The sequence below is a fragment of the Pipistrellus hanaki genome (assembly GCF_964339955.1).
Source record: "Pipistrellus hanaki genome assembly, chromosome: 10".
NCBI lineage: Eukaryota > Metazoa > Chordata > Mammalia > Chiroptera > Vespertilionidae > Pipistrellus > Pipistrellus hanaki.
Genome location: NC_140512.1, coordinates 52583760 through 52609347, shown reverse-complemented (window position 1 = coordinate 52609347; position 25588 = coordinate 52583760). Strand labels below are relative to the sequence as shown.

Sequence of the window (25588 nt, the reverse complement as noted above, 5' to 3'; positions counted from 1 at the left end):
GTTGAGTGTTATCCTGTGCAAAGGTTGCTGGTCCAATTCCTGGTCAGGGACCATACCCAGGTTGAGGATTAGATCCCGTCAGGGTGCGAGCATACAGGAGGTAACCAATAGATGTTTCTCTTATCAACGTATCTCCCTCCCTCTCTCCCTCCCTCCCTCCCTCCTTCTTTCTCTCCCACTCCTTTCTTCTTTTTATAAAATCAATAAAAGCATATTTTTTAAAAAAAGAATAATCAGTAATCAAAATTCTGATGTCACCCTCAATTTTTGTTGGACTAACATCCAACTATTCAGTCGTTTGAGAAAAAGTGCTTTCTAAGTCAAACCTATCTGGGGCTGACAAATAATTTAGGTTACACAAACTCACCAGGACAATAGTTTGGGCTCCTTTTCTTCAGTCTCACACAAACTGAATTGTACAGTTGACAGTTATATTCATTTTTTTAAAAACCACACAATTTCTAACATTTTACATAAAAACCTATAGAAATATAATTTTTTCACCCAGTATTTGACAGTATTTTGACTGTTTTATTTCAAAATATAGTCCTATGAATTTAAAAAAAATATATCAAAAAGGTCCCTTCATTTATGAATTCTTTTCAAAACTAAATTCCTTACCTAATGAGCTCCACAATCAAGGCAAATTAGACTACACTGAAACCTGAAAAACACAAATCTTCAGTCAACCACATCAAAAGAGCCTCAGTTAGAGGCTCAGACTGATGTATAACAGGTAACCCATCACTGTTTGATCGGAATTTAATTTAGCCTCTGAGATACAGTTCAATAGAGCGATGTGAGTGTGGCTTCAGATTCCAGACTGCTTGGGTTCAAGTCCCAACTCCTCTATTTTCTGATTATGTGACTGACTACTAGAGGCCCGGTGCATGATATTTGTGCAAGAAAAGGCCTTCCTTCCCCTGGCTTTGCGCCTGGCCTCCCAGGAGTCTGCAAGTCCTCACTCCCAGCCACCTGGAAGCCCGCAAGCCCTCACTCCTGGCCAGAGCACCGCTCCTATAACTCCCTCTGCTGCCCCCCATCTCCCTCAGAGCAGGCTTCCTGCCCCTCCCGGCCGCTCTTTGCACATTTCCCCATTGTTTCCAGAGTGAACTGCCATACAAGGACCTCACTTTTTCCACTCCTCCTCACACAGCATTCATTACCAGCAGGATCAGCAGACGGTTTCCGGAAGGCCGAGGCCTGAGGACTCGGCCAGGGTGAGGCCCAAACAATGTGGACCACTGCCCATAAATAGAGACTTCTGGACTCAAGGAAATGGACATCTGGCCACTCCCCCCACCCCTTCTAAAACGGAAACAGAACTAACTCATCCAACAAAGCTATTAGCATGGAAAAATATACTCCTCGCTCATGCAGTGTGTCCAATTTTGAGAGAAAATCACCCTGACAAGGCATTAGAGCTGGTAAGAATGATTCTTAGGTCTCCAGGAAGGGGATAGGGGAAGGGGGCTGACAGAGCTCCAAATCCCTAGTCCTAACAATACTAAGATGGCACTTGAATCAGCTTTATATCAAAGTGCCACGCTGGGTGTCCTTTGAATAAACATTTACAAAATAATGAGAGAGAGTGATTCAGACAGGGTAGGGTTATGGGGCCATGAAATTCAAGTCCTGATTCTGCTACAGAGTGAAAAATTTTACCTACATCTATTTCAGTCATCGTGTTTTTAAAAGAGTGATAACACTGACAATAAACATTAATCGTTTATATAAGGAATAATAAATTATTTATAGGATATGTTACAACCCCTTCCCCCTTCCCCCTAGATTGCTCTGAGTAATAGAGAAACTTCAGCAAGGATTATTGTAACTATGGCACATCCAGAAACCAATTCCTAGAAAATTCCAAGGGCAGACACCAACTTTGGTACAAGTTACATCAAACACTATGCTTCACATGAGAAAACACTATAATTACTGTCAAAAGAAACATCTGAACAAAAAGTGGTTGAACATCACTGCTGCTAACACAACCAATGAAGAAGGAGTCTGATATAAAGCTGATTCTATGGCATGCTTAGGATTAATTACATTAATTCCAGTCCAGATTTAATGTTCCAATAGTGTAAAAATAGCTTCTCAAACTGAATTCTGGGCAGGGCTCTACAACTGCATAACACTGAATAGGAGAGAAAATTGGATTTGGAAAAATAAGTAAAGAGATGTGAATAAAACACAGACTGAGTAATCCAACCTTTGTTTGTTGGTTATAGAAAGCAGTTATCTCTATTAAAATTAGAAAAGTGTCACTTGAAGAAAAAGATAAAGTAGCAGATGGCACACGATTCCTGGTACCTACACAGCACTTCCAATCAACTTCCAATGAAAAGGCCCAGGAGGCTAGGATGTGAGAGTCCTCCAGAACTGGTATGTCTTTATCTATTCTTAAGCAGAGTGGAATAGAAACATGCAAGTATAAAACAGCATTTTTATAAACAAGGCTACAATGGGGTTAATAAGAAAATTAATCTAAAATATCTGGACTTTTATACTGCATAAGGATCTCCTATATGGCAGATATATGCAGGAACATTTGTGTAGATAATGCTATGAAAGACTCCACTCCTATTGGAACCAGGACTGAGAAATAAGCTCACATCACAGCAGAGTTTGTGTCACTGAAGACTTATAACTCAAATTTCTGTAACCATCTTCTTTGCAAATATTTATTAATTAGAAATGAGATGCGATTGCCCATAATCATTGTAAGTGCCAAGAGAAAATACTCACTACTAACTGATGTTATTCACTTCAAAACCACACTTTACAAGAAGCCATTGATAATTATTAGTTATCAAAAAGTACTTGTACCCTGAAAGTTGGTTTCTCTTTTTCTTTTTTTTTCTTTTTTTGTGATAGTATATACCTAGAGACTACATGTAGGTTCAGGCTGAAGGCATGTACTTTCATCATAACTGTGTAATTTGTATCACATTAGGTAGACAATTTCCCACATCATGTATTTCTAATGTGATGCTAACCCACAAACCCTGTTTTTCTCTACTGGTTCTTTCTTCCTTCCTTTTTCAGCTTTTTCCTTCAGAGGCAGAAAACATCTATTCATAAAATTGAAATGAACTCTTTTATATAATGAATTTAAACAGAAGGTACCATCCCTATAAATTTTACCTTTACTACAAGAAACTAACAAGTCCCCAAATCTTTAAGCCCTTAATTCATGCTCTAAGAGGAAAAAAAAATTAATGGACTGTACTATATTCGAATTTACCCATACAGCTAATAAAATTTATGATTACTTTATTAAATCACTTATTAAATCAAATTAATTAGCGTACATCTCAAATATCTAATGTAATTATCCAAGTAATTTAAAGTGGGGGAAATCTCATCAGTTGTCCATTTAAAAACAGCAAGCAAGTAATCTTGGTTGATGTGTAGCTACTTACAATAGCAAGTAGGTATTCCCCTTCTTCTTGTTTTCTTGAAGAAAAGTTAAAAAGTTATTAAAACTGAAACACTTTCACTTGCTTTTATGGGTAAAGAGGTGAAATTCAAAAGCCAAAGGTCAGAGGTCAGAAGCAGTCGCATTATTCTTGCTGTCAAAGACTGACTTTTGGAGGCAGGGCACAGGAGAGAAGCAAATCACATTTTAAAAGTCTGTACTCACACTGGGGCACATTATGTCCCTGCTATATTGGCCTGCTATAGTTACAACACAATATGGTCAGCTATTATCCAAAACACACCATAGAGTGTTACAGCAAAAACAGACTGCTGACATGAGCATTTAATTTACTCTGGACTCCCAATACACCAAACAACTATTCCCTCCATTAGATGTTGTGATAAGCAAAACTGTAATTCCAAATTAAATTCAACGTTTAGTGCATGTACTAATATTATGTCAGTGATATTTTGGGGCATGGTTTTGTTAACTAAGCAAATCACTCAAGAGTCTCATAAAACAGAATCAGATCTAAGATAACTTGAGATTTCATGAATAAATGGTTTTTAGAAATGAGAATACAACACATACAGTCACAGTGCTTTACAATTAGCTGCACCATCACTGTGGACTAGCAGGAAATTTCTTTAAAGCAACTGCATATCTGCATACTGTAGTAAAGAGTGGAGACTTAAAGAAATTCAGGTTAATTTTAAATGGCCTAATGAAATATCTTCAGGTTAAATGACTTTAAATGGGATCTAAATGAATGTGGCACTACCAATCAGAGAGGCTGTAAAAGGGCTTCGGCATTAGATCGGAGTAAGGCAAGACACCCAAGAAGTCATTTCCAATGCCACCAATGTATGGTCCAGAGTGTACATGGACTGTATTGACCAAATATAGCCCTAGGATGATATTTTTCTATGTTTCACATGCCTAAGAGCATCTTACACTGCTGTATGCCAGGCAGCTGTCCTGCTCAGTTGTCAGAACTTGAGCATAAGCATCACAATTTGCAAAAACTGGTGTCAGCAGCCTGGAAAAATCCCAGGAACAGCAGTGGAGCAATCATTTCAGGAACGCTGTGTCGCCAAGGTTTTGATGGCACAGAATACGATGGGAGAAAAAAGAAGGACAGCAAGACCCTGAGTCAAGAAGTGATTCAGAAGAACTAAACCCAATATGAGCTGGTTTTTAAGAACACCTTAACCCTGGGGTTCTCACTATCAGCACATTGACATTTTGAGCCAGATAATTCTTTGTTCTGGACAGGGGCAGAGGTGAGAGCTGTCCTGTACACCAGGATGGTTAATAGTATTGCTGGCCTCTACCCACTAGATAACAATAACACCTAACAGGTTGTGACAGCCAAAAAATGTCTCCAGACACTGTCAGATATCCTCGGGGGACAAAAATCTCCCCCAGATGAGAACAGTGCTTTAACCTATTTACTTTTGTTATATTTTTCTTTTTTTGAATATGCAGAAGTTGTTCTTTTTTAAAAAAAAAAAATCAGTCATTCTTAATGAGATCCTTCAATAAGAAAATTCTGAGAGATAAACTATTGTGTTACAATTTGTAGCATTTTTTTTTTCTTGTGGTACATCAAATACAATCTACACTAATAAAAGAGAAAAATGCTAATTGATCGTACCTTTGCTATACCCACAGACAACCAGAGTGAGTATGCAAATTAACCCAACAAAGATGGCAGGGGAGGAGTGAAGACTAAAGACAGTATAGAAGGAAGAGGGAGGAAAAGCAAAAAGCAAGGTGGCTGCCAGAGGGAAAGCACGGGCGGAGTGGGGCGGGGAGGATTGGAGAGGGCAGCAGCAGTGCTCCCTAGTGCACAGGAATCTTCCTGCAACAGGCTCCTAGTGCTTCTTATAATAAATGGTATCTTCAATTCAATGAAATTCAGCCACCCAACATATTTTTCTTTTTGTTATGGAATGCTTATCCTGATTTTCTTTTGAATAAGTACTTCTTAGTTGTAACTTAGTAGTAACCAGTTCTTCCCTAGCTGGGGTTCTCTAGTCTTCCTTTTGATTCTTTTGAGCTTTCCAAAATGCTTCTAAAAATCCCCTTGCTTCCTAAGTTAACCAGAGTTAAGTTTCAATCTTTCAACCAAAAAAATTCTGATCGAACAAGATTCTTATTTAAGCTATCCTATTAAAAGACATTTCAGAGTATTTCCTGCCACAAAGTTCACCAGCCTGTTAGAAATGTTACGGCTTCTCCATATCACTCACCACATAGGTAGAGTGAGTAGGGGTATGTATAGATGACACAAGGATTGCTGAAACAGTGGTGCAAGAAACCCTCTAAAACTGCTTACAAGCTTCATTCAATTAAAGCAACAGATACAATCTATAATAATAAAAGCATAATATGCTAATTAGACTGGACAGCTGGACATCCTTCTGGATGAAGCTGCTGCAGTGGGAGCACAGGCAATTAGGGGCGATCAGGCAGGCTGGCAAGCAGTTAGGAGCAATAAAGCAAGAAGGCAGGCAGAGTGGTTAGGGGCAATCAGGCAGGCAGGCAGAGGGGTTAGGTATGATCAGGCAAGAGAGTGGTTAGGAGCCAGCAGTCCCGGATTGCGAGAGGGATGTCCGACTGTGGGTTTAGGCCAAATCCCATAGGGATTCCTGTGGGATCAGGCCTAAACCAGCAGTCGGACATCCCCCGAGGGGTCCCAGATTGTGAGAGGATGCAGGCAGGTTGAGGGTCCCCTTCCTTCTCCCCCTCCCTTCCCGTGCATGAATTTTGCGCACCAGGCCTCTAGTAATGTATAAATGCCTTGACACCAAAAAGTTGCTTTGCAAAGACTGCACACAAAACTTTCTTAATGCTTTTTCAAAAAGTTTCTTCTCTGGTACAAAAGAAAAAAAAATAGCTATTGATTCTCTTAAAAACTATCACACAGATGAACACACACTTTGTGCCAAGATTTGACAGTTGGAAGTTTTCATGAGGAAGGCTTCAAATAAAACATTTTTTAAAAGAAAAAAATAATAATAAAAAGGTGATACCACCCTCTGTTCTCCTTAAAGGTGACAGAAAATAAATTCTTTATCAATAGTCATTTGTCCAGGTTACAGCTAGGCTGCCAACCCCAGTCCACTTGAGATATTGGCTCTCCCTGGCACCTTTTATTCATCTAATCTGCCCTTTACCTCTCACAGACCAAGGCAAAGCAAATGGAAGCTGAATAAAAAAGGAAGAATAAAGAAAGAAAAGAAAACACTAGAGTGAGAGTTATTATAAGAATCCTATACCATAAGGAGAGAAGAGAAGACAAAAAATTTCTATGTGAAATATAATAAGCAAAGTAAACATGAATTTAACCCAAAAAAACTCCTTATTAAAACAAAATTAAAATAAAATTTCAAAGATAAGAAATTCTACCATAATATATTGATTTTCTTTGCTTCTTAATGAAAATGGTCTGAATTTTTTGGAATATTTGAACTTCACCATCTAATTACATACTCCATCAGCCTAACACAATTAAATAATTATAAAGTGCTATGTGGAAAACTACAGAAGTATACACTAACTACATCATGATTTTTAAAACCCTAAATTTATTTCCTGGAGAAAATGGCAGTCTTAATCTAAAGCTTACGTTCTATTTCATACATTTCAAAAGCAAACTGGAGGTAGCTTAACACTTATATTAAAAAAGAAATTTTGAGATGAAATATTTAAGATCCAAAGAGGTTAGATTGATTATATGGCCATTGAACACGAGAATACAACTCAAAGATTCTTTACATTTAGCTCTCCCAAGCAAAACAGTTAAGCAATCAAAACAAAAACAAGCACACACTAAGCATCCACTGGTGGCGGGCATGTGCTTAGTGCTCACAGCAGAAAGACATTTGCATGATCATATAACAGTAATGTTCTGTGCTGTATGCAAATTTCAGAAGTAGCACAGATGGAAAGCACTTGACTCTATCTTAGATTAAAAAGTATTGGCACATTTTTATGAATAACTGTACTTCAAAGGTCTTTAAAAAGTAGTACTTTTACCCAAAAAAAAATTATCTATGCTGTTTTGAATACTGTATGTTTTTCAGTTTATAGCTCTCAACAACTTTTTGAATCAGCACATAAGGATCTACTTGACTATCTAGTATTGTATTGAGACATGTGCCATAACTCAGTCATCCAGTCCTCTATGATGGTCATATGAATTACTTCTGGTTTTCTACTATTACAAGAACACTTCAATGAACTGTTTAACTGTTAGTAGTAGCAGTAGTAGTAGTAGTTTTAATAATGATAAAATTAATGTAGTAGTATTTCTATAGAAAAATTCTAGAGGAATAAAACATTCAAGATTGATTTTCTCCATTGAATGGAATTATAGAAGATTTTGATTTTTCAACATGACATATGTCTGATATATCTTCAGTTTTTTTTAAGTGAGTATATTACTAAGTAGTGCTATTTATTAATATGGGTTCTATGGATAATACATGGCATTCATTAGCTACAATATTGCTAACCTTCATAACCACCGTAGACAATATAATTTTCAACCCTAACTACATTCATTGAAAGAAACTAACCTGTGAAATTCCTGGAGAATCCTCAAGAACTACAATACTTCTCACATTATTGAGAAAACAGAGCTCAGTCAGTATTTGTGCAATAAAGAATCACACAAAAGACTTAATGGACACTTATAACCACGTTTGGGGAAAGGGCAATCTAGGGCTTTAACAAGCACAATCCAAAACCGAAAATGGCCAAGTTCACATGCTCGGCACATTCTGAAATTCAGCCAAACACAAACAATGAGTCTTACTACAATTATTCCTCTCTAAAAATACTTAATAATTATAACAAGTCAACCCAAATCTCCCGCTTGGCAGGAAACTCACCGTTTCTGGTGTTCAGACTCTTTCTTGGCTTGCTCCAGGGCCAGTTCCTCAGCTACTCTTCTCTTCAGTTCTTCATCAGAAACTGGAATCAGTAAAGAGCAAAAGGAGATGATTTAGTGATTTCTTAAAAACAAAAACCAAGGAAATACTCACAAAAACGAAGCTGAAACTGGAGCTTAAAGGGCAAAGTTCTGCCAGCTGGCCAGTGTCTCCTTGGGACCATCTAAGCACTATGGAAAAGACCAATTAGTGCATTTCAGCAGTAACTTAATCAAGAGTTCCCTGGTGACCTAGAAATTTCCACACCTGCCAAAATTTAGAATAAGCTCAAGGAGCTCCTTACTGCCCATGGGGACTGAGTCGTTAAGTACAAACTCTTTAAAAGGATATCCTATCACTAAAATCTAACAATCACATATAAAGGGAAGAGATGATGTAAGGAAAATTATACCAAAACACTCTCACTCTGATAATTAAACATTTTTTAAAAGTCACTTATTACAGAAAGAAAATTATTTGTGCTTATATTCATTTTTCCATAATTTATGAAAAAAAGGCATTTGTGGAGATTTTGAAACCTATTTTTTGGAATACTTGTCATTCAAATTCAAGTGCCAGCAACTGGAGAGAGACTTCAGAACAGTGCTGAGAACTTGGCTGGAGCCTCTTATAGACCTGGTGACTTGATGTGAAACATCTGGTCTTTACAATTAGAAAATTTTGTACGATATGTTTTGTAAAGATTCTTATAGCTACAATAGCGAACAAAATAGATAAATTTTACAGACTCCTTCAGAGCCTTCCACAAAAATAATAAGCAGAGACTATTTCCTCTTCACTAAAATTCACTACCCAAAATTATGACCAAGAAAGTACCAGAAACACATAGGAGGATCTAGGAAGACACAATGGACCTATTATTTCAAATGGTAGCATATTAGATGGAAACCTAAACAGCACTGTCTGCTCTGCAACAACACTCCACTTGATGATTTATAAGCGCCTTGTCTCAGGGCACAGACAAAAAAATGAGTTACAATAAGATATGCACAAGCCTTTTTAAATTGTGCTGACATTGGGCAATAACAAAGAAGATACATGAAATGTCTTAAGGATCTTTTTCTTTAGGACTATCTAAAAACAACAGCATCAAAGGACATCAAGAAGGTGAAAAGACAACCCATAAGATGGGAGAAAATATTGGCAAATCACATAACTGACAATTAACTTGTATCCAGAAAGTACAAAGAATTTTTATAACAGAACAATAAGAAGACAATTTTAAATGGGAACAGACATGAATATGCATTTTCCTAAAGAAGTGTTACAAACTGTAATAAGCACATGAACAATTGCTGGACAACATTTGTCATTTGGGAAATGCAATTAAAAACTGCAGTAATACACCAATTTGAATCCACTATAATCAATAAGATGATAACAGTGTTAGTGAAAATGTGGAGAAACTGGAACCTTCATAAATTGTTGGTGAAATATAACATGATGCAACCACTGTAGAAGAGATAGACAGGTCCTCAAAATGCTACCAAAGTGACCACAGGACCTAGCAATTTCACTCTTAGGTACTCAAGAAACTTGAAAATATATGTCTATACAACAAGTTGTACATGACATTATTCATAGCAACTCAAAAATGAAGACAGCCTAAATGCCTATCAACTGATGAATGGATAAGCAATATGCGGTATATCCATTCACTGTGATATTATTCAGCCATGGAAATCATGAAATACTGGCAGATGCTACCACATGGATGAACCTTGAAACATCATACTAAGTGAAAGGAGGACACAACTTGTATGCTTTCACTGATATGAAATATCAAGAAAAGGCAAGTCTATAGACTCAGAAAGGAGACTAGACTGGTTGCCAGGAGTGGCAGGAAGGTGACAATGGAGAGTGACAGCTACTGGGGAAAGAATTTCTTTTGGGGATGTTAAAAATGATCTAAAATTAGATAGTGAGAGAGTCATCTCACAACTCTGCAAATATACCAAAAAACACTAAACTGTAATTTTTATTGGTAAACTAACTGGGCAGCAGTTTTCTCAAATGGATGTTCTCGAGGGTCCCTTCAAACTATATATATTTCATGCTGCTGTTTGGCTTCTCTCCAACTTCACAGTCTGTAGTAGAAGAGATGCACATCTCTGCTTTGAAAAGGTCACACAAAATCAAGGAGAAAAAAACTAGAACAGGGAATTGTTTGCATTCAGGCAAATCTTATAACTTTTCACTACTAAAAGTTTTAGAAAATACAAGTAAAAGTGAAATTAGTAACAGCTCAGCAAAGAGTTTGAATACTCTTTGTTTCTCTATTAGCTGAACTTTGCATAAATCAATTAATCTACCTGAGTTTTGATTTCCTCATCCAAAAGGAGGACTGGTGGGTTACATCAGTGTCTGCCAGCTGGAAGTTCTAGATTACACAGCCCACGAGGTAATGATTTTCACATTTTCATCTATTTCCCATAAACAAGCAAAAAAGATGACTATTCGTTTTTTGGAGGTGCTCAGAACTACTAACTCTATCAGCAAAAATTGAAACAAATACTTAATCAATTAGTATTATCTGATAAAACTATTCTCTGAAGTTCAACAGACCAATCAGGATCAATACACAGCGAAACTGTACCTGTAAAATCATGCCACTGCCCCTAGAACAGTGGTCAGCAAACTCATTAGTCAACAGAGCCAAATTTCAATAGTACAACAATTGAAATTTCTTTGGAGAGCTGAAAACCGATTTCTGCGTATGAGCCATGAACTTTCAATCACACTCTACATGCGCACTGGTACGTGGTATTTTGTGGAAGAGCCACACTCAAGGGGCCAAAGAGCCGCATGTGGCTCACCAGCCACAGTTTGCCAACCTCTGCCCTAGATTGTTGTAAATTGCCACAACAAAAATTTTTTCTGGCAAAATTCAAATTCTCAATCACAATGCAACTGAATTCCATTCAGCCCATTAGAGCTAGGCTTCAAAAGATGTCAGTGTACCAGGTCTAAATATGAAGCAATGAGATCAGTTTGCTAAGTGAGCCACTAATACAGTCTCATATCTTCACAATACATGTTGTGCCTCTTACAGAGAGGCTTCTTACCAAGAGAAAAACTGAAATCAGCAGTGAGTTGTTTTTTGGTAATCCTCACCCAATGATATTTTTCCCATTGATATTTAGAGAGTAAAAGAGAGAGGGAGAAACAGAGAAAGACACATGGATTGGTTGCCTACTGCATGCACTACTGAGTTGCATGTCCTTGACTAGAATAGAACCCAGGACTCTTTAGTGTGGGCCAATCCTGTAACCACTGAGCACCAGCTAGGGCAGAATTGAACTTTTTATTATGATGTGATCAATCTGGAATGGAACAGTAAGAACCCCACTACCCAAGGGAGACCAGCTGGCTGGATGGAAAGGAAGCCAGGCAGGAAAGACTGCAGATACAGAGAAGCAAAAAAAGTAGCTTCAAGGAATGCCTTCTTTCTCTACACCCTCCTGCCTATCAATCACAGTCAGCCCTGCCACCTGCTGTGGGGTGAGGTGAGAAGCAGAAGGAGACAACTGAGGTACTATCCAGGTAGCCCAGGTGGGTAGAAACTGGGACTGGGAGGGCCGCAGTGGAAAATCAGCAGCAATGCAAATGGGGGGACACTTCTAGGTCCCCTGAAGAAGGTATACCCAAGGGAGAAGCTGGTGGGCATTACTTTGGTCAGTAAAGGGTCCAAAGCACAGCTGTCTTTCCAATGCCCCAACTGCTTCCGGAAATGAAAACTAACACACACACACACACACACACACACACACACACACACACATATACACACACACAAACACATACACACAACTTTTGGGTCTCACTTCCAAGGTCACAGCTGAAAAAGTAATTACTTTAGCTACAATTGAGAATTTAAAATAACAAAAGATAAAACATAATCGAGCATAGTGAGTTTAAAATCTAAAATAGCAAGTCAAAGCCCAGGCAGGAAAATAAACCAGTCTAGTAATGGGTTTCTAGCAAATCTAAGTTTCATGTTATTTGTTTTTAAATCAATAGAATACAGAAAGCAACAACATATTTCTTCTGGTAGGCCTGACCCTGAGTGCGCCAGGGAAAAGATATACCTCTGGGAGACCGCTATTTTAAACGGCCCTGCTCACAACACTCTTTCCAGCTCTCAGGATATGAACATTTTCTCAAAACCATTATTAAACTAAAAGGTCAGTGTTTCTGGATGGGCTACTTTAAGAGAAGCACAGGAAAGGCCAACTTTGCCGATTAGCACAGTGTGTCTCCAAGCAGATCTTTAGGGACTGGCAAAGTCTGTGAAATGAGAAAAAGTAAAAATGAGAAATGTCCAAGCCATAGAAATCAGATTTGCCATGGAAATAGGCAAAATCACTGCAAGCGCAGGAGGTATGGTTCTATAGCTTTTACATACATCCTTATATAGCTTTTACATACTCTTTCCTTTCAAAGTGTATGAAGACAAAGGATGTTTCCTTCTGTACATGCACTTTTAAAAATCTCAAAAACCAATTTAAGTTCTGTCTCAATGGCAAATGTATTATATCTTAGTGAACGCAAACACCGGCATTTTGTCAATTAGACAGAGTAGGTACGACACTGACCACAAGACATGCGAGGAAAAAGTCAAGCATTGCTATTGCTTGGTTACAGCAAGTCTGCCCTAAACTCTTTATTTGAAACTATTACTGAAAATTATAAATATCTATGTGGTTGTAAGCAGCTCATGATTTCCTGACAAAATTATGTTTGTTTGTTGGTTTGTTGGTTTGTTTAGTAAACAACATTTTTAAATGAATGTTTCAGCTAGTCCAAAATTTCTTCTTTACTGAATGCCTAGCAATAATTTACCCCACATTCAAAATTTCTAAGAATTTAAATTCTCAAGACATTCTAAGAATCTATATTTCTAATTTGGGTTCAGGATCGATGAGAAACTCCCAATCTTATGCTTAATTATGAGTATTCTTAGCAACTGTGAATACCAGGATCTTAATCCTCAGAGAAAGTATAGCATAAATTCATTACACCCCACCTGTCTTCTGGGTCAAATGACTTATGTCCAAATTTTCCATTTTCAGAAACTGGTTAAACTGGTAGAGAGGGAATGGGGGGGGGATAATGTGCCTTAAGGATGTAATTGTCAGTTGAACATCTTTCTAACCCCTGAGGTTTATTCCAGTCATCTTAAGGATAATGTGCCTTAAGACTGCCTTCACCATAATATATTTAAGACAGTTCTTTGGTAAACAGAAATGACTCCAAAAAATAGAATGACTTTATGAAATGCCTCATCATCTAAAAATAAAAAACAGGCCGAAACCGGTTTGGCTCAGTGGTAGAGCGTCGGTCTGCGGACTGAAGGGTCCCGGGTTCGATTCCGGTCAGGGGCATGTACATTGGTTGCAGGCACATCCCCAGTAGGGGGTGTGCAAGAGGCAGCTGGTCGATGTTTCTCTCTCATTGACGTTTCTAGTTCTCTATCCCTCTCTCCTCCTCTCTGTAAAAAATCAATAAAAATATATTTTTAAAAATAAAAAACAGAAGACTGAAAATGTAACCACGATTTGAGACTTGCATACATTCCCTGGAACTAAAGGGATATACCGATTTCCTTGGTAACTTTCTCCCCCTATGACTCTCCCTTTCCTTCATTTTCTTTGCCTAATCCTCACCTTATAATTTCCTCCCTAATTACAGTATTTCTTAAACAATCTCTGTAAGTTAGTTAGTAAAAATTATGCCTTGCCTATTTGAAAAATGTCAGGTCCTTTGGGATTTTTTTCCCTTTACTCCATTTCTCTTTCTGGCTTTACCATTTGCTGATACATACCATCTCCAATTTTATACAGCCTGTATTTTCAAAGGCTAGTTTTAAGACATCGAGGAGAGATATGAAGATCTACTCTAAGAAGAAAATAAATGTATATAGTTGCATAACACAAGCAGCAGATTTTACATAAAGACGGAATCCGCCAGGATTGAGATAGTTGAGCCAAAATTATGCCTCCCAATAGAGCCAAATTAAATGCTCAGCTTCATAGAAATATCCCTTAATGTTATAATTTCAACCAACTCCTTAATACAAAAAAAGCTCTGATTGTTTAAAAAATAATAATGGGCCAAAACCGGTTTGGCTCAATGGATAGAGTGTCGGTCTGCGGACTGAAAGATCCCAGGTTCGATTCCTGTCAAGGGCATGTACATTGGTGGCGGGCACATCCCTGGTGTGGGGTGTGCAGGAGGCAACTGGTCGATGTCTCTCTCTCATCGATGTTTCTAGCTCTCTCTCTCTCCTCTCCCTTCCTCTCTGTGAAAAATCAATAAAATATATTTTTTTAAATAAAATAAAAAATAATAATGGAAGCACCCATGAAATCCAACACACAGTGTATTAGACATAAATAACTCACAGCCTAGGTTGTAGGATAAATCTCGTCCCGCTCCTTATCTTATTAAGGTATAAGGTTTGATTAGGAGAAAAGTGGAAAGATGACTGGAATAAACCTCAGGGGTTAGAAAGAAACACATAATAACCTGACAATATTAATTTCTGACACCATCTAGTTGGCAAATACACACAGAGTATGATGTTCAACTGACAATTACATTCACCTAAGGATAATGTGCCTTCAGACTGCCTTCAAAAGAAAAGCCATCTGTCTAGATCCCTAGCAGGGTAACTGAGACTACTTAATACATTAAAGTGAATAATGATGTTAGAATGAAAACCTTAACTGAACATTAATAATCACAAATATTGAATTGGAATGCACAGTGTAACAAAGAGATTGGCAACCGAACCATTAAGAGCATCCAGTTAATGGCTTATTTTGTAGTACTACTGCTCCAATAGGGTTTATCTACCTTTGTCAATTCCTAATAATATGCAAATGGTGTCTTTGTATTGCTGGCTTCACAACAAGCACTTACAGAAACCAGATCCGCGCTCCATTCTGTGTGAAAATAAGCATCAATACCAGGCTGCAGAGGCTGTACAATACAGACAAGCTCATCATTCATGTGCCACAGTCCCCACATTTGTAAGTAGACCATTCTTTAAACCAGTATTGGGAATCAGATACATTTAGTATTTCATGTCTTAATATCCTGAATAACAGTTGCGAGCCCTCCCAAAGCCTCTGGGAAAATAAGATCTATAATTTAAATTAAAAAATAATAATTATCTCTGGATATTGCTTTTTGATGCATAGCTTAATTTTTTTGTTTGTTTCACAAATGGATGTATTTTGTTCACCGGGGAGAAAGTTATAAATTAAAAAGCATTAAATCTCCAATCCCAAATAAAGTACCCAAACCTGTTTCCTCTCATTCCAGCGGTCCGGAGTGGGGCTGTATTCAAGGTTTCTGCAGAAAGACTCATGAAATACAAAGAGGAGCAAGATGGAGCTAAAGGGGGTTCCTATCCAGTCCTGGCTCTGCCACCTTAGGTTTTGTGATTTTACTCAAAAACAAGCCATGGCTTTAGGCCATGGCTATCTCATCTGTAAAATTAGGGCCCAGACTGGAAAATCTGCAGCAGCCCTCCCCTTGCACAGTCATGTTAAATGGGAGACGGATGGGATGCCAGAATTCACACTGGAGCCTCTATGTCCCCTAAAAACCTGTTAGATTGAAGGTAAAGGAATAAAAAAGATATATCGTTGGCAACATATTTTGTCCGTTGTTTTCCTTGAAGTGACTGACACTTTGTTCACTTGGAGAAACTCTCTATCTGCGACTCACCTAACACGTAATAACCAAAAACACCCTCTAGGCTTTCCAGACAAACCAAAATTAAGGGGAGGCAGAACAGGGTGCGGAAGAGAGCCATATTGTATAGGCTTTGCAAAGCACCCAGGAGGTCCATGAAAACATGATAATTCATTGATTTATGGACTCAAACATCAGTCATTAGGTAATAAGTCACCAACTTTTAGAGTACCTGAAGGAATATTTAGAAGAAATACAACATACACACTGTAAAAGTCATACAATCAAAGTATAGTGTGACTGCTACTCAAAAAAACCCTGCAAGACAAGCCCCTTCCCAAATTGCTCCATGCCACTACCACCACCAGGTTTCTGCCCCTGGACCCTTTACAGAACACCTGGAGCCACCAGGCACCAGGACCCTCAGCATAATATTCATAAAGAAAAGAAGAATGGGTAATACCTAGAGCCACCATGGCTGACAACGTCCTATATAATAAAAGGCTAATATGCAAATTATCCCCTTGACCAAGGGTAGCCCTGCTCCCAATTGGAGTGGGGGTTGGTCAGGAGCAGGCCTGCCCACCAACTGTCCCTCAGCCTGCCCGGCTGACCTCACCCATGCACAAATTTGTACTGTTTATAAAGGACAGAAGTATGGGTAACACCTAGAGCCACTTTGGCTGACAGCATACTGTTCATAAAGGACAGAAGAATGGATATTCATTATAAGCTTATTTACTGGCTATAAGACTCCAGTTTCAATGTTTAAGCTCAATTTTCTGTTCCTTGGTCAACCATCTGAAGTTACTTTGTGGTGTTTCTGTGTGTGTGTGTGTGTGTGTGTGTGTGTGTGTGTGTTTAATTATTTTCTCAAAAATCAAGCAACCTCTAGGAATATACAAACTAGGGAAATCAATGAGTTCACTAGGTAGCAAATGCACATTGAGTCAACCTATGCTAGGCTTTATAAGATATTAAGACATATGGTCCCTACCACTAAGGAAACTAAAGTCTAAGTTAGTAAAACTGTACTTCAGAGGTTTAGCATTAAGGACACTTACTAAGGTCAGCTGCAGTCATAGAGTGCTTCATGAAGGAAGGACATGAAGAAAGGCCTACATCATACATATGGAACAGAAAGCAAACAAAGCTTGTTTTTAAGATAAAATATGCTCGATCATGAGGAACCTTGGAAACTAGGCAGAAATTTAATAAGAAATGTTTAAATAAAAAAAGGCATATGGACAGTTGTTAACATATGGGAATAATGCCACGATATAGGGTGTTATTGGAAACTTTACCTGGCAAAGGTTTGCAGACAAACAGGATGGGGAAAGTATAAGGCAGGGGTCTTCAAACTACGGCCCGCGGGCCACATGCAGCCCCCAGGGGAGTCTGATCCTGCCCGCCAGGTTTTTTGGGCAGTGAGTGCAGCCAAGGTGTTACAGTAGGAATTAGTAGTTCATATAGTCCGGCCCTCCAGCTCTCTGAGGGACCGTGATCTGGCCCCCACTTTAAAAAGTTTGAGGACCCCTGGTATAAGGCAATGATGGGTTTTCAAAGTATAGCCTTAGTTAGAGATGCAAATACAGGGTGTCCCAAGAAAATGTATACACACTTTAACAGCTGATAACTCACTAATTTTCACTCCTCAGGTTTAACTGATCTGAAATAATGAGTGAAGGCAGACTAAGCTTTGAACAAAGAAAATTTACTCTAAAGTGCCACTAGACTATTTTGTTTTTATGGGGATACAGAAAAGATAAAGATTACGGTACAAAACCCGGCAACAGTTGATGAATGGAGAGCACACAAATACCAAACGAAATGATTCTCGATGTTTGTGATTTCATTGCTTCAAGTAATCAGCAGAGCCTGGACCAGAACAGTCATTAGTTAAAAAACAGGCACTGACAAAAATTTTATTCATTTCTGTAGGTTCTTTTAAATTTTGAAAATGAGCTATATGTTAGTAAGCAATTACTTAATCATCATTCAAAGTGTGTATACATTTTGGGGGACACTGTGTATTTCTGCTAAGCACCAGATCTACAAGAAGAAGAAAAAACCTGGGGTGAGGGCCAGCCATCCATAAATTAACAAGCCCCCCAGGTGACCTGGTGCTCACTCAAATTTGAGACATTGACATAAGGTGATGAGGAACTGAGTGAGGACACAGGCCATAACAGTGGAGTCTAAGACACAAGAGCTTTCATGGAAAAAACTAATTGTTGGTGACTAACCAAAAGATGGAATAGAAAGAAGTCAAAGGTTTAACCAGATGCCAAAAAATTAATAAACACCATAGTCAGTTAGGTAAAGAAGGAAAGGCTGTTTGGGGAAGAAAGATAGTGAGTTCAGTTTCTGACATTACTCAATTGAAAGTAATGGTAGAATCACCACACGGAATTGTAGGCAATTAGATATTTGAATTTGAAATGCAGATATGATTTGAGATTTGGGCAAAATGCTGATTTGGGAATGACTATTACAGATCTGGGGAGAAATGTGTAAGGAAAAAAGGTAGAAGGCTAAGGAATAGGCCTTAAAAATTCATCAGAAGATGGAGGGGAGTGAAAGAACATCAATAGAGACAAAGAAAAAAAATGGAATGGAAAGGAAGAAATGAACCAAGATACCATGTGCAGAAAGGGTAAACGGATTTCATCCCATGTGCCAATTCCGATGAACTGGGAGTAGCAGCCTGAAGTGGTGTGTATAGGAGGACTCCACGTCCAAGTTCAGTGAATTAATGGCTACCCTGGGCACTGTAGGAAGGTTTAGCAGCATGGCCAACAATTATCTATCCCTCCATGGAGAGCATGGAAATCAGTGTGTGGGCATCGGGGATCAGTAGGAGAACAACAACAGAAGGCAGCAATTATATACGGTAGGAGTCTCCTCAAGTTTAAAAATTAAACAACAAGGAACGGGATAGAAAATAATGAATAGAAGGTGATTTTTGCAAATAGAGAGATCTGTGCATGTGTGAAGGTCAGCCACAATCAACAATCTGTAACTAAATTATAAGAAACTGGTGAATGCTAGTTGTTTCTCAAAAGTAACTCAGAGAAGAAACTAAACATTTGGTGGTGAGCACAATATAGAATATATAAATATTGAATTATAATGCTGCACACCTGAAAGTTATATCATTAACCAACATTGCCTCAATAAATTTAAATTTTAAAAGTAATTTAGATACTACAATGTATCCATTAGTCAACATATTGGGTTGTTTAGTGTATCATAACACAGACCAATTAATATTTACACATTATAGTCTAATCACTTTCCTAATTACCCACCTGATGCAAGGCTCACAGCACATTTTTCTATGATTTTTTTTATTGTTTAAGGTATTACGTATGTCTCCTTTTTCTCCCAATTGACACCCTCCCCCGGAGAGAAAGCCCACACCGCCCCAGTGTCTGTGTCCATTCGTTATGCTAATATGCATGTATACAAGTCCTTTGGTTGATCTCTAACCCTCGCTCCCCTGCCTTCTCTCTGAAGTTGGATTGTTGGTTCAGTGCTACCTTGTCTCTGGATCTATTTTTGTTCATCAGTTTATGTTGATCATTATATCCCACATATGAGTGAGATCATGTGATACTTATCTTTCTCTGACTGGCTTATTTCACTTAGCATAATGCTCTCCAGTTCCATCCATGCTGCTTCAAATGGTAAAAGTTCCTTCCTTTTTATAGCGGTGTAGTATTTCACTGTGCAGATGTACCATGGTTTTCTAATCCACTCATCTGCTAATGGGCATTTAGGCTGTTTCCAAATCTTAGCTATTGTAAATTGTGCTGTTATGAATATAGGGGTGCGTACATCCTCTCTGATTCTGGTTTCTTGGGATATAGTCCTATAAGTGGGGTTACTGGATCAAATGGGAGTTCCATTTTTAACTTTTTGAGGAAACTCCATACTGTCTTCCACAGTGACTGTTCCAGTCTGCATTACCACCAGCCGTGCATGAGGGTTCCATTTTCTCCACATCCTCGCCAGCACTTGTCCTTTGTTGATTTGTTGATGATAGCCATTCTGACAGGTGTGAAATGGAGCCTCACTGTTGTTTTGATTTGCATCTCTCAGATAATTAGTGACTTTGAGCATGTTTTCATATGTTTCTCGGCCTTCTGTATATCCTCTTTCAAAAAGTGTCTATTTAGGTCCTTTGTCCATTTTTTGATTGGATCATTTATCTTCCTTTGTTAAGTTGTATGAGTTCCCTGAAATATCATTGGCAAATATGTTCTCCCATGCAGTGGGCATTCTTGTTGTTTTGTTGATGGTTTCTTTTGCTGTCAAGAAGCTTTTTATTTTGATGTAGTCCCATTTGTTTATTTTCTCCTTAGTCTTCATTGCCCTAGGAGATGTATCGGTAAAGATGCTACTACAACATGTGTCTGATATTTTGCTACCTTTGGAGTCTTGTAGGATTTTTATTGTTTCCCATCTTACATTTAAGTACTTTAACCATTTTGAGTTTGATTTTGTGTATAGTGTAAATTTGATGATCTAGTTGCATTATTTTTTTAATATATTTTATGAATATACTTAAATATATTGATAAAATATATTTTATGAAACAGAGTGGAAAGCCCACTTTTCATGAGCAAAAAAAAAAAAGCTTTACTCAAGACAAATGTCCTTTCCTAAATAATTTGCTTGGTCAAATATCATTACAATACCCAGATTCATAAATCAGTCTTCCCTCTTCCTACTGTTATAAACTGTGTGCTTTTTAGCACAAAAGTTCCTAAATTCAACTAAGACATTTAGTTCTTTAAACTCTGACCAACATTGTTTTCTAAAGGAGACTTTAAATTTCTCTTTACATGTAAACCAAAAGATTCAAGTCTGAAAGTAAAAATCTATATTCTTCTTTTTCTTTTAGAAAGAGGGAGGGAGAAAGAAACATCAATCGGCGGCCTCCAGCACATGCCCTGTCCCAGGACTGAACCCACAACCTGGGTATGTATCCACTGAAACCGAACCTGCCGCCCCTTGGGTGGTGGACAGACAACACTCCAACCGACTAAGCCACAACAGCCAGGTCAAATCTATCTTTTAATCTGCCCAACTTTCTATAGCCCTGGAAAATGGGAACCAACCCCAACCTAAAGGTTTCTCTTCTTTTGAATGTAAAATTTTGAGCCAATTATATCCCTTACAAAAAGAGTGAAAACTAGAAAAGAAAAAAAGAAGAGTCCTGGTTCTAGATACTGGCCCACTACTAGAGAGAAGAAATAGCAGGAGGGTCACAAAGAGGGAGACCTCCAGGACTCAGAGGCTTCATTTATAACCCATTAAGGGTCAGATGCCAAAAAGGATCTATTTAACCCTTTGTACACCATAAGAGTCTATAGATGCAAATTCAACATATCGTGGCATGTGGGGATGGTTTCTGTTTTGGACATGTGGCAGTTAAGTGGTTAACACTAGCGCACCACAGAACAAATGGCCTTTCCTGGGAAGTTTTAAATAAAGCAATTCTAATTTTTTACCCATGCTTAATTCATATTTTATTTATGGTGTTTCAAATATATTAAAACTGTGAGACAGCAAAACACGTACCGGTATAATTTTTTCATTAAACTATAGTGCAATATCCTGAGCTTTGGTTTTTATTTAATTCACATTGTGATAATTATTTCATCCCTTTTTTTTTTTTAAGTCAAATTATATCCATAGCCCTGTTATTTTTTTTCCTTCATCTAAAGTAACAAATCTCCACTCATTGTTCAGAAAATGCCATTTCAAGGTAGTCATAAGTAGTTATAATCTCTAAAAATAATTATGTAGGAAGCACTGTGGAAGCTCTGGGAATTAGCTGATTACAGGTGATTTCACTACCTTTAAAACACAAGACCGCATAAGGATTTCACAGCCAAAGGCCTGGTCCTGCCTTTAATTTAAATGCAAGAAGGTACTTAACCTTTTTCCTAAAAATAAAGTAAATTATCCACAGTGAAGTTAAGCTGAAAAGAAGATAACAGTAAAAAAAACATGTATTAAAATTATATTCCTGGTGATCCACACATTTCTTTAATACCAGTGTTATACAGAGAAAGAAAGGGACGGTACACTTCCTTGCCTTCCAGGAGCATTTCACTTTGGTAACTTACACCACGTGCTGTGTAAAGTGTAAATCCTTTAGAATACTTGGAACTATAAAACAACAATGAAAAAGGTGCTTCCAATCAGCCCAGTGGTTCCACCCTTACAGGCCAGGCCCAATGCTGCCTTTTTACAGTAAACATGTGGCCCTCTCCCTTTACTATCCTGAAAAATAGACGATGATCTAACACTAAATGTTTCAAACTGTAATACCCAATGTGTGATAACACTTTAAAAAAAAAATAAACTAATTTATAATGAAATAATGGCTTTTCACTATGTAATGCTTCTAACAACATTGGAAGATGTAATAAAATAGTCTGAATCTTGAGCTTATATGGCTAATTCTATAGCTATTGTTACACATTCCTAAAAAACTCTGTATGCCTTAAAACCGTGCCAAACATTAAGTTCTGGGCTGGGTAAGCAGGTTTTCAGATGCATGAATTTCTGAAGGAACATTTAGAATCTGAGAGCAGACAATGCTTCAAATGGCAGAACCATCCCATGCCTTGCAAGGCGTCTAGATCAGCGATTTTCAATGGGTCTGCAGGGCACACTGGTGTGCCACAAGAATTTTTGAAACATGCAATACCTGACTATTTAGTCAGGGGCGCTGACCTCTTTGCCCACAGGTTGTTAAAAAAAAAAAAAAATCACAGCCAAAGCACCAATAGCCATCTGGTGTGAATGAATCAAAATTACCCTGTTTTTTGTTTGTTTGCTTGTTTGTTTTGTCAGATTGGCAAAAAATATATTTTTTTTGTTTGCCACAGAATTTTAGTAGTTTATGTGTGCCACGAGATGAGAAAGGTTGAAAATCGCTGGTCTAGATCCCTGTCCATACCCCTAAATGCCAGCAGCTCCCCCACAAATTTCTAAGATGCCTCCATGGAAGCAGCACTGCCCGGCACTGAGCACCATTGTTTTAGACTGAGCTAAAATGTTCACCCCGACACAAGAAAAGCATGGGACTCAGCTACTTATGGTTTGCATGACTGTTGATAGTCATGAATAATGCATTAATAGTAATATGGATTTTTCAAACACAGATAAAAATTTACAGGTGACAGCAATATGCCTTCCCCATCTTCTCTGCCTTGAGTGGCTCAAGTATTTCTACAATAGCTTCCTGTATCAACACATTCACCAAAACTGTATCTCGCACAGATCGACTTGATTTTCCACAGGGTATCCAAAATCACTTTCTACTAATCATCAAATAGTCAAATGTTTTCTCTCATGATATCTACATAGATGAGACTCCATTAGGAATCCAATGAAAACGAGAAAGGTGGGTACAAATTGCAGCTTCAAGACCCCAGCTCTCTGATAAGATATCACAGAAATGTACACAGATACAGAGTGACACCCCTTTACATACAAACTATTAACAACTTTTTCATTTTTAAACATTCACAGACATTTTCAAGTTAATGGCTTTAAAAGAACAATTTTCCAAACAGATTTATCTCAAGCTGACACACTTCCCATCAGAACTTATCTACATCAAATAGCCTTTGGCCAATTAAAACTGTATGTTTTGTAGGTGACAATATTAGAATTAACAGTGAGCAAACAGTTCAATAAGGCCCTATCATTTTTATATTTAAGAAAAATGAGAAAAGGAATTAAAGTTCCTCAGTCTAAATTAACATATAATAATTCACAGAGATTCCATTTTGAAATTAAGGAATGAAGAGTTTAGTAAGGAATAATTTCTCTATAAACACCAAAAATAAATTAGCTTTCACTACAGCATAAAATATGAAACTACCTAGAATAAATGGTAGGAACACAGCAAGAATGCGTAAAATCTAAGTCCACGTGATACTTTAAAATTAATGCTTTTATGTCATTTTCAAGTTCCTTCAGCAATTGGATCCAATCTTCTAAAAGTGTTATTAGATAAAGGCCTAGGAACTGTTTTAATGAAACTAATAATTATAATATCAAGTTATTCTCTGTAGCAAGTAACTTCTAACATACATGACCATTATAAAATAAATTACTAATTTACCTGAGATTTCCTCTCAGAAAATTTTCTTACCAAACCCAACCTCATCCATCTCCAATGCTATTAGTAGTTTAAATAAACATAAATCTTCTCTAGTTCCATGACAATTTGAAGATTGAATAAACCCAAATTATAAGATTTCACTGCATATGCTTGAAACATATTTTTAACATATTTTTCATATTTTACCTCAATTATATAATTTATAGACTTTAACAGTAAGAAGTTAATCTAACAAGACACTATACTTTTATAAAATAAAACATTTTAAAAGATTCAGATTTAAATCGATGAGCATCTGAAACATGGCTATGAAATACAGAGAATGGGACAACATGCCGCCCAAGACCTGTACTTCACAGTCACATCCAGAGTGCGCGTGCGTGCGTGTGTTTGTTCACCACAGAACTGTGAAATACAGAAGCACATCACGTTTGATTTCTCTTAAAAGGACAGATAAACAGAGCTCATGAGAAGCATGGCTAAAGAATTTTAATTACAGAATCAGGTTGAAAGAGACTAGTGTTCCTTTCCTGACACTACCCTCTGTGACTTAATTGCTTATCTACAAATTACCGAGCTTTCTCTTAAAGATGAGATGAAGTGAACATTTTAAGGACAAAATGAACATCATTACAAAAACAAAATGAAGCTCTATTCAATTGAAGAACTGCCAGCATTTTATTTTTAAATACTGATTCATACAGTACAACATCTCATTGAACCAAATAATATATTTTATTTTAGAAAATATATTCTTCAGCATGTCAACATGCTAGGATCTACGATTGTTTCAACCTACAGAAAATATCAGGTAACAAAAAGAATTTGTGCTGGATCTTTTATGAGGATTCAGGATCTGGCCTATATTGAGGACCCAGTTCCATAAGTATTTTAACTTCTGATCTCCAAGGTTCACATATTTAGTATTGTGAATGAATTTGATCTGACAGTTATAAGAATTAATCTGTATCTCTTTCATTGTCTTTGAAATCTGCTAAAGTCATAGATTGTGATGAATGATGAGGAGACTACAGGCTAAAGTAAAATTGATGTTGATCAAGCATTGCCTAAAAATTCATTTTCATGACCAGTTTAAATGACTGTTTAATCTTCCTCCTAGAAACATGAAGGCTGGTGGCAAAGAGAATGATTGAGACAGTGAGATAGAACAACATACATTTAATATAGAAAACCCATAAGCAAACTCAATATCCAAAAACAGGGAGGTGATCTAATAGTAATACAATATAACCATATTATGAAATACTATATTAATATTAAAAAGCATGCTTTCAAGAATATAAATCCATTTTGCTTTGTAAGTTTACATCTAGTACTTTT

At 37.5% G+C, this 25588-nt stretch overlaps 1 protein-coding gene across 2 annotated transcripts in view; it reads right to left on the bottom strand.

The window, feature by feature from the left end:
* CHCHD3 (coiled-coil-helix-coiled-coil-helix domain containing 3) overlaps positions 1-25588 on the bottom strand; it is a 252354-nt gene that overhangs the window by 187331 nt on the left and 39435 nt on the right. For both annotated transcript variants that reach the window (XM_084896604.1, XM_084896605.1), the window contains exon 3: positions 8332-8413. In XM_084896604.1, coding sequence (XP_084752730.1) covers positions 8332-8413 — 82 coding nt within the window. The remainder of the gene's footprint in view (positions 1-8331; positions 8414-25588) is intronic.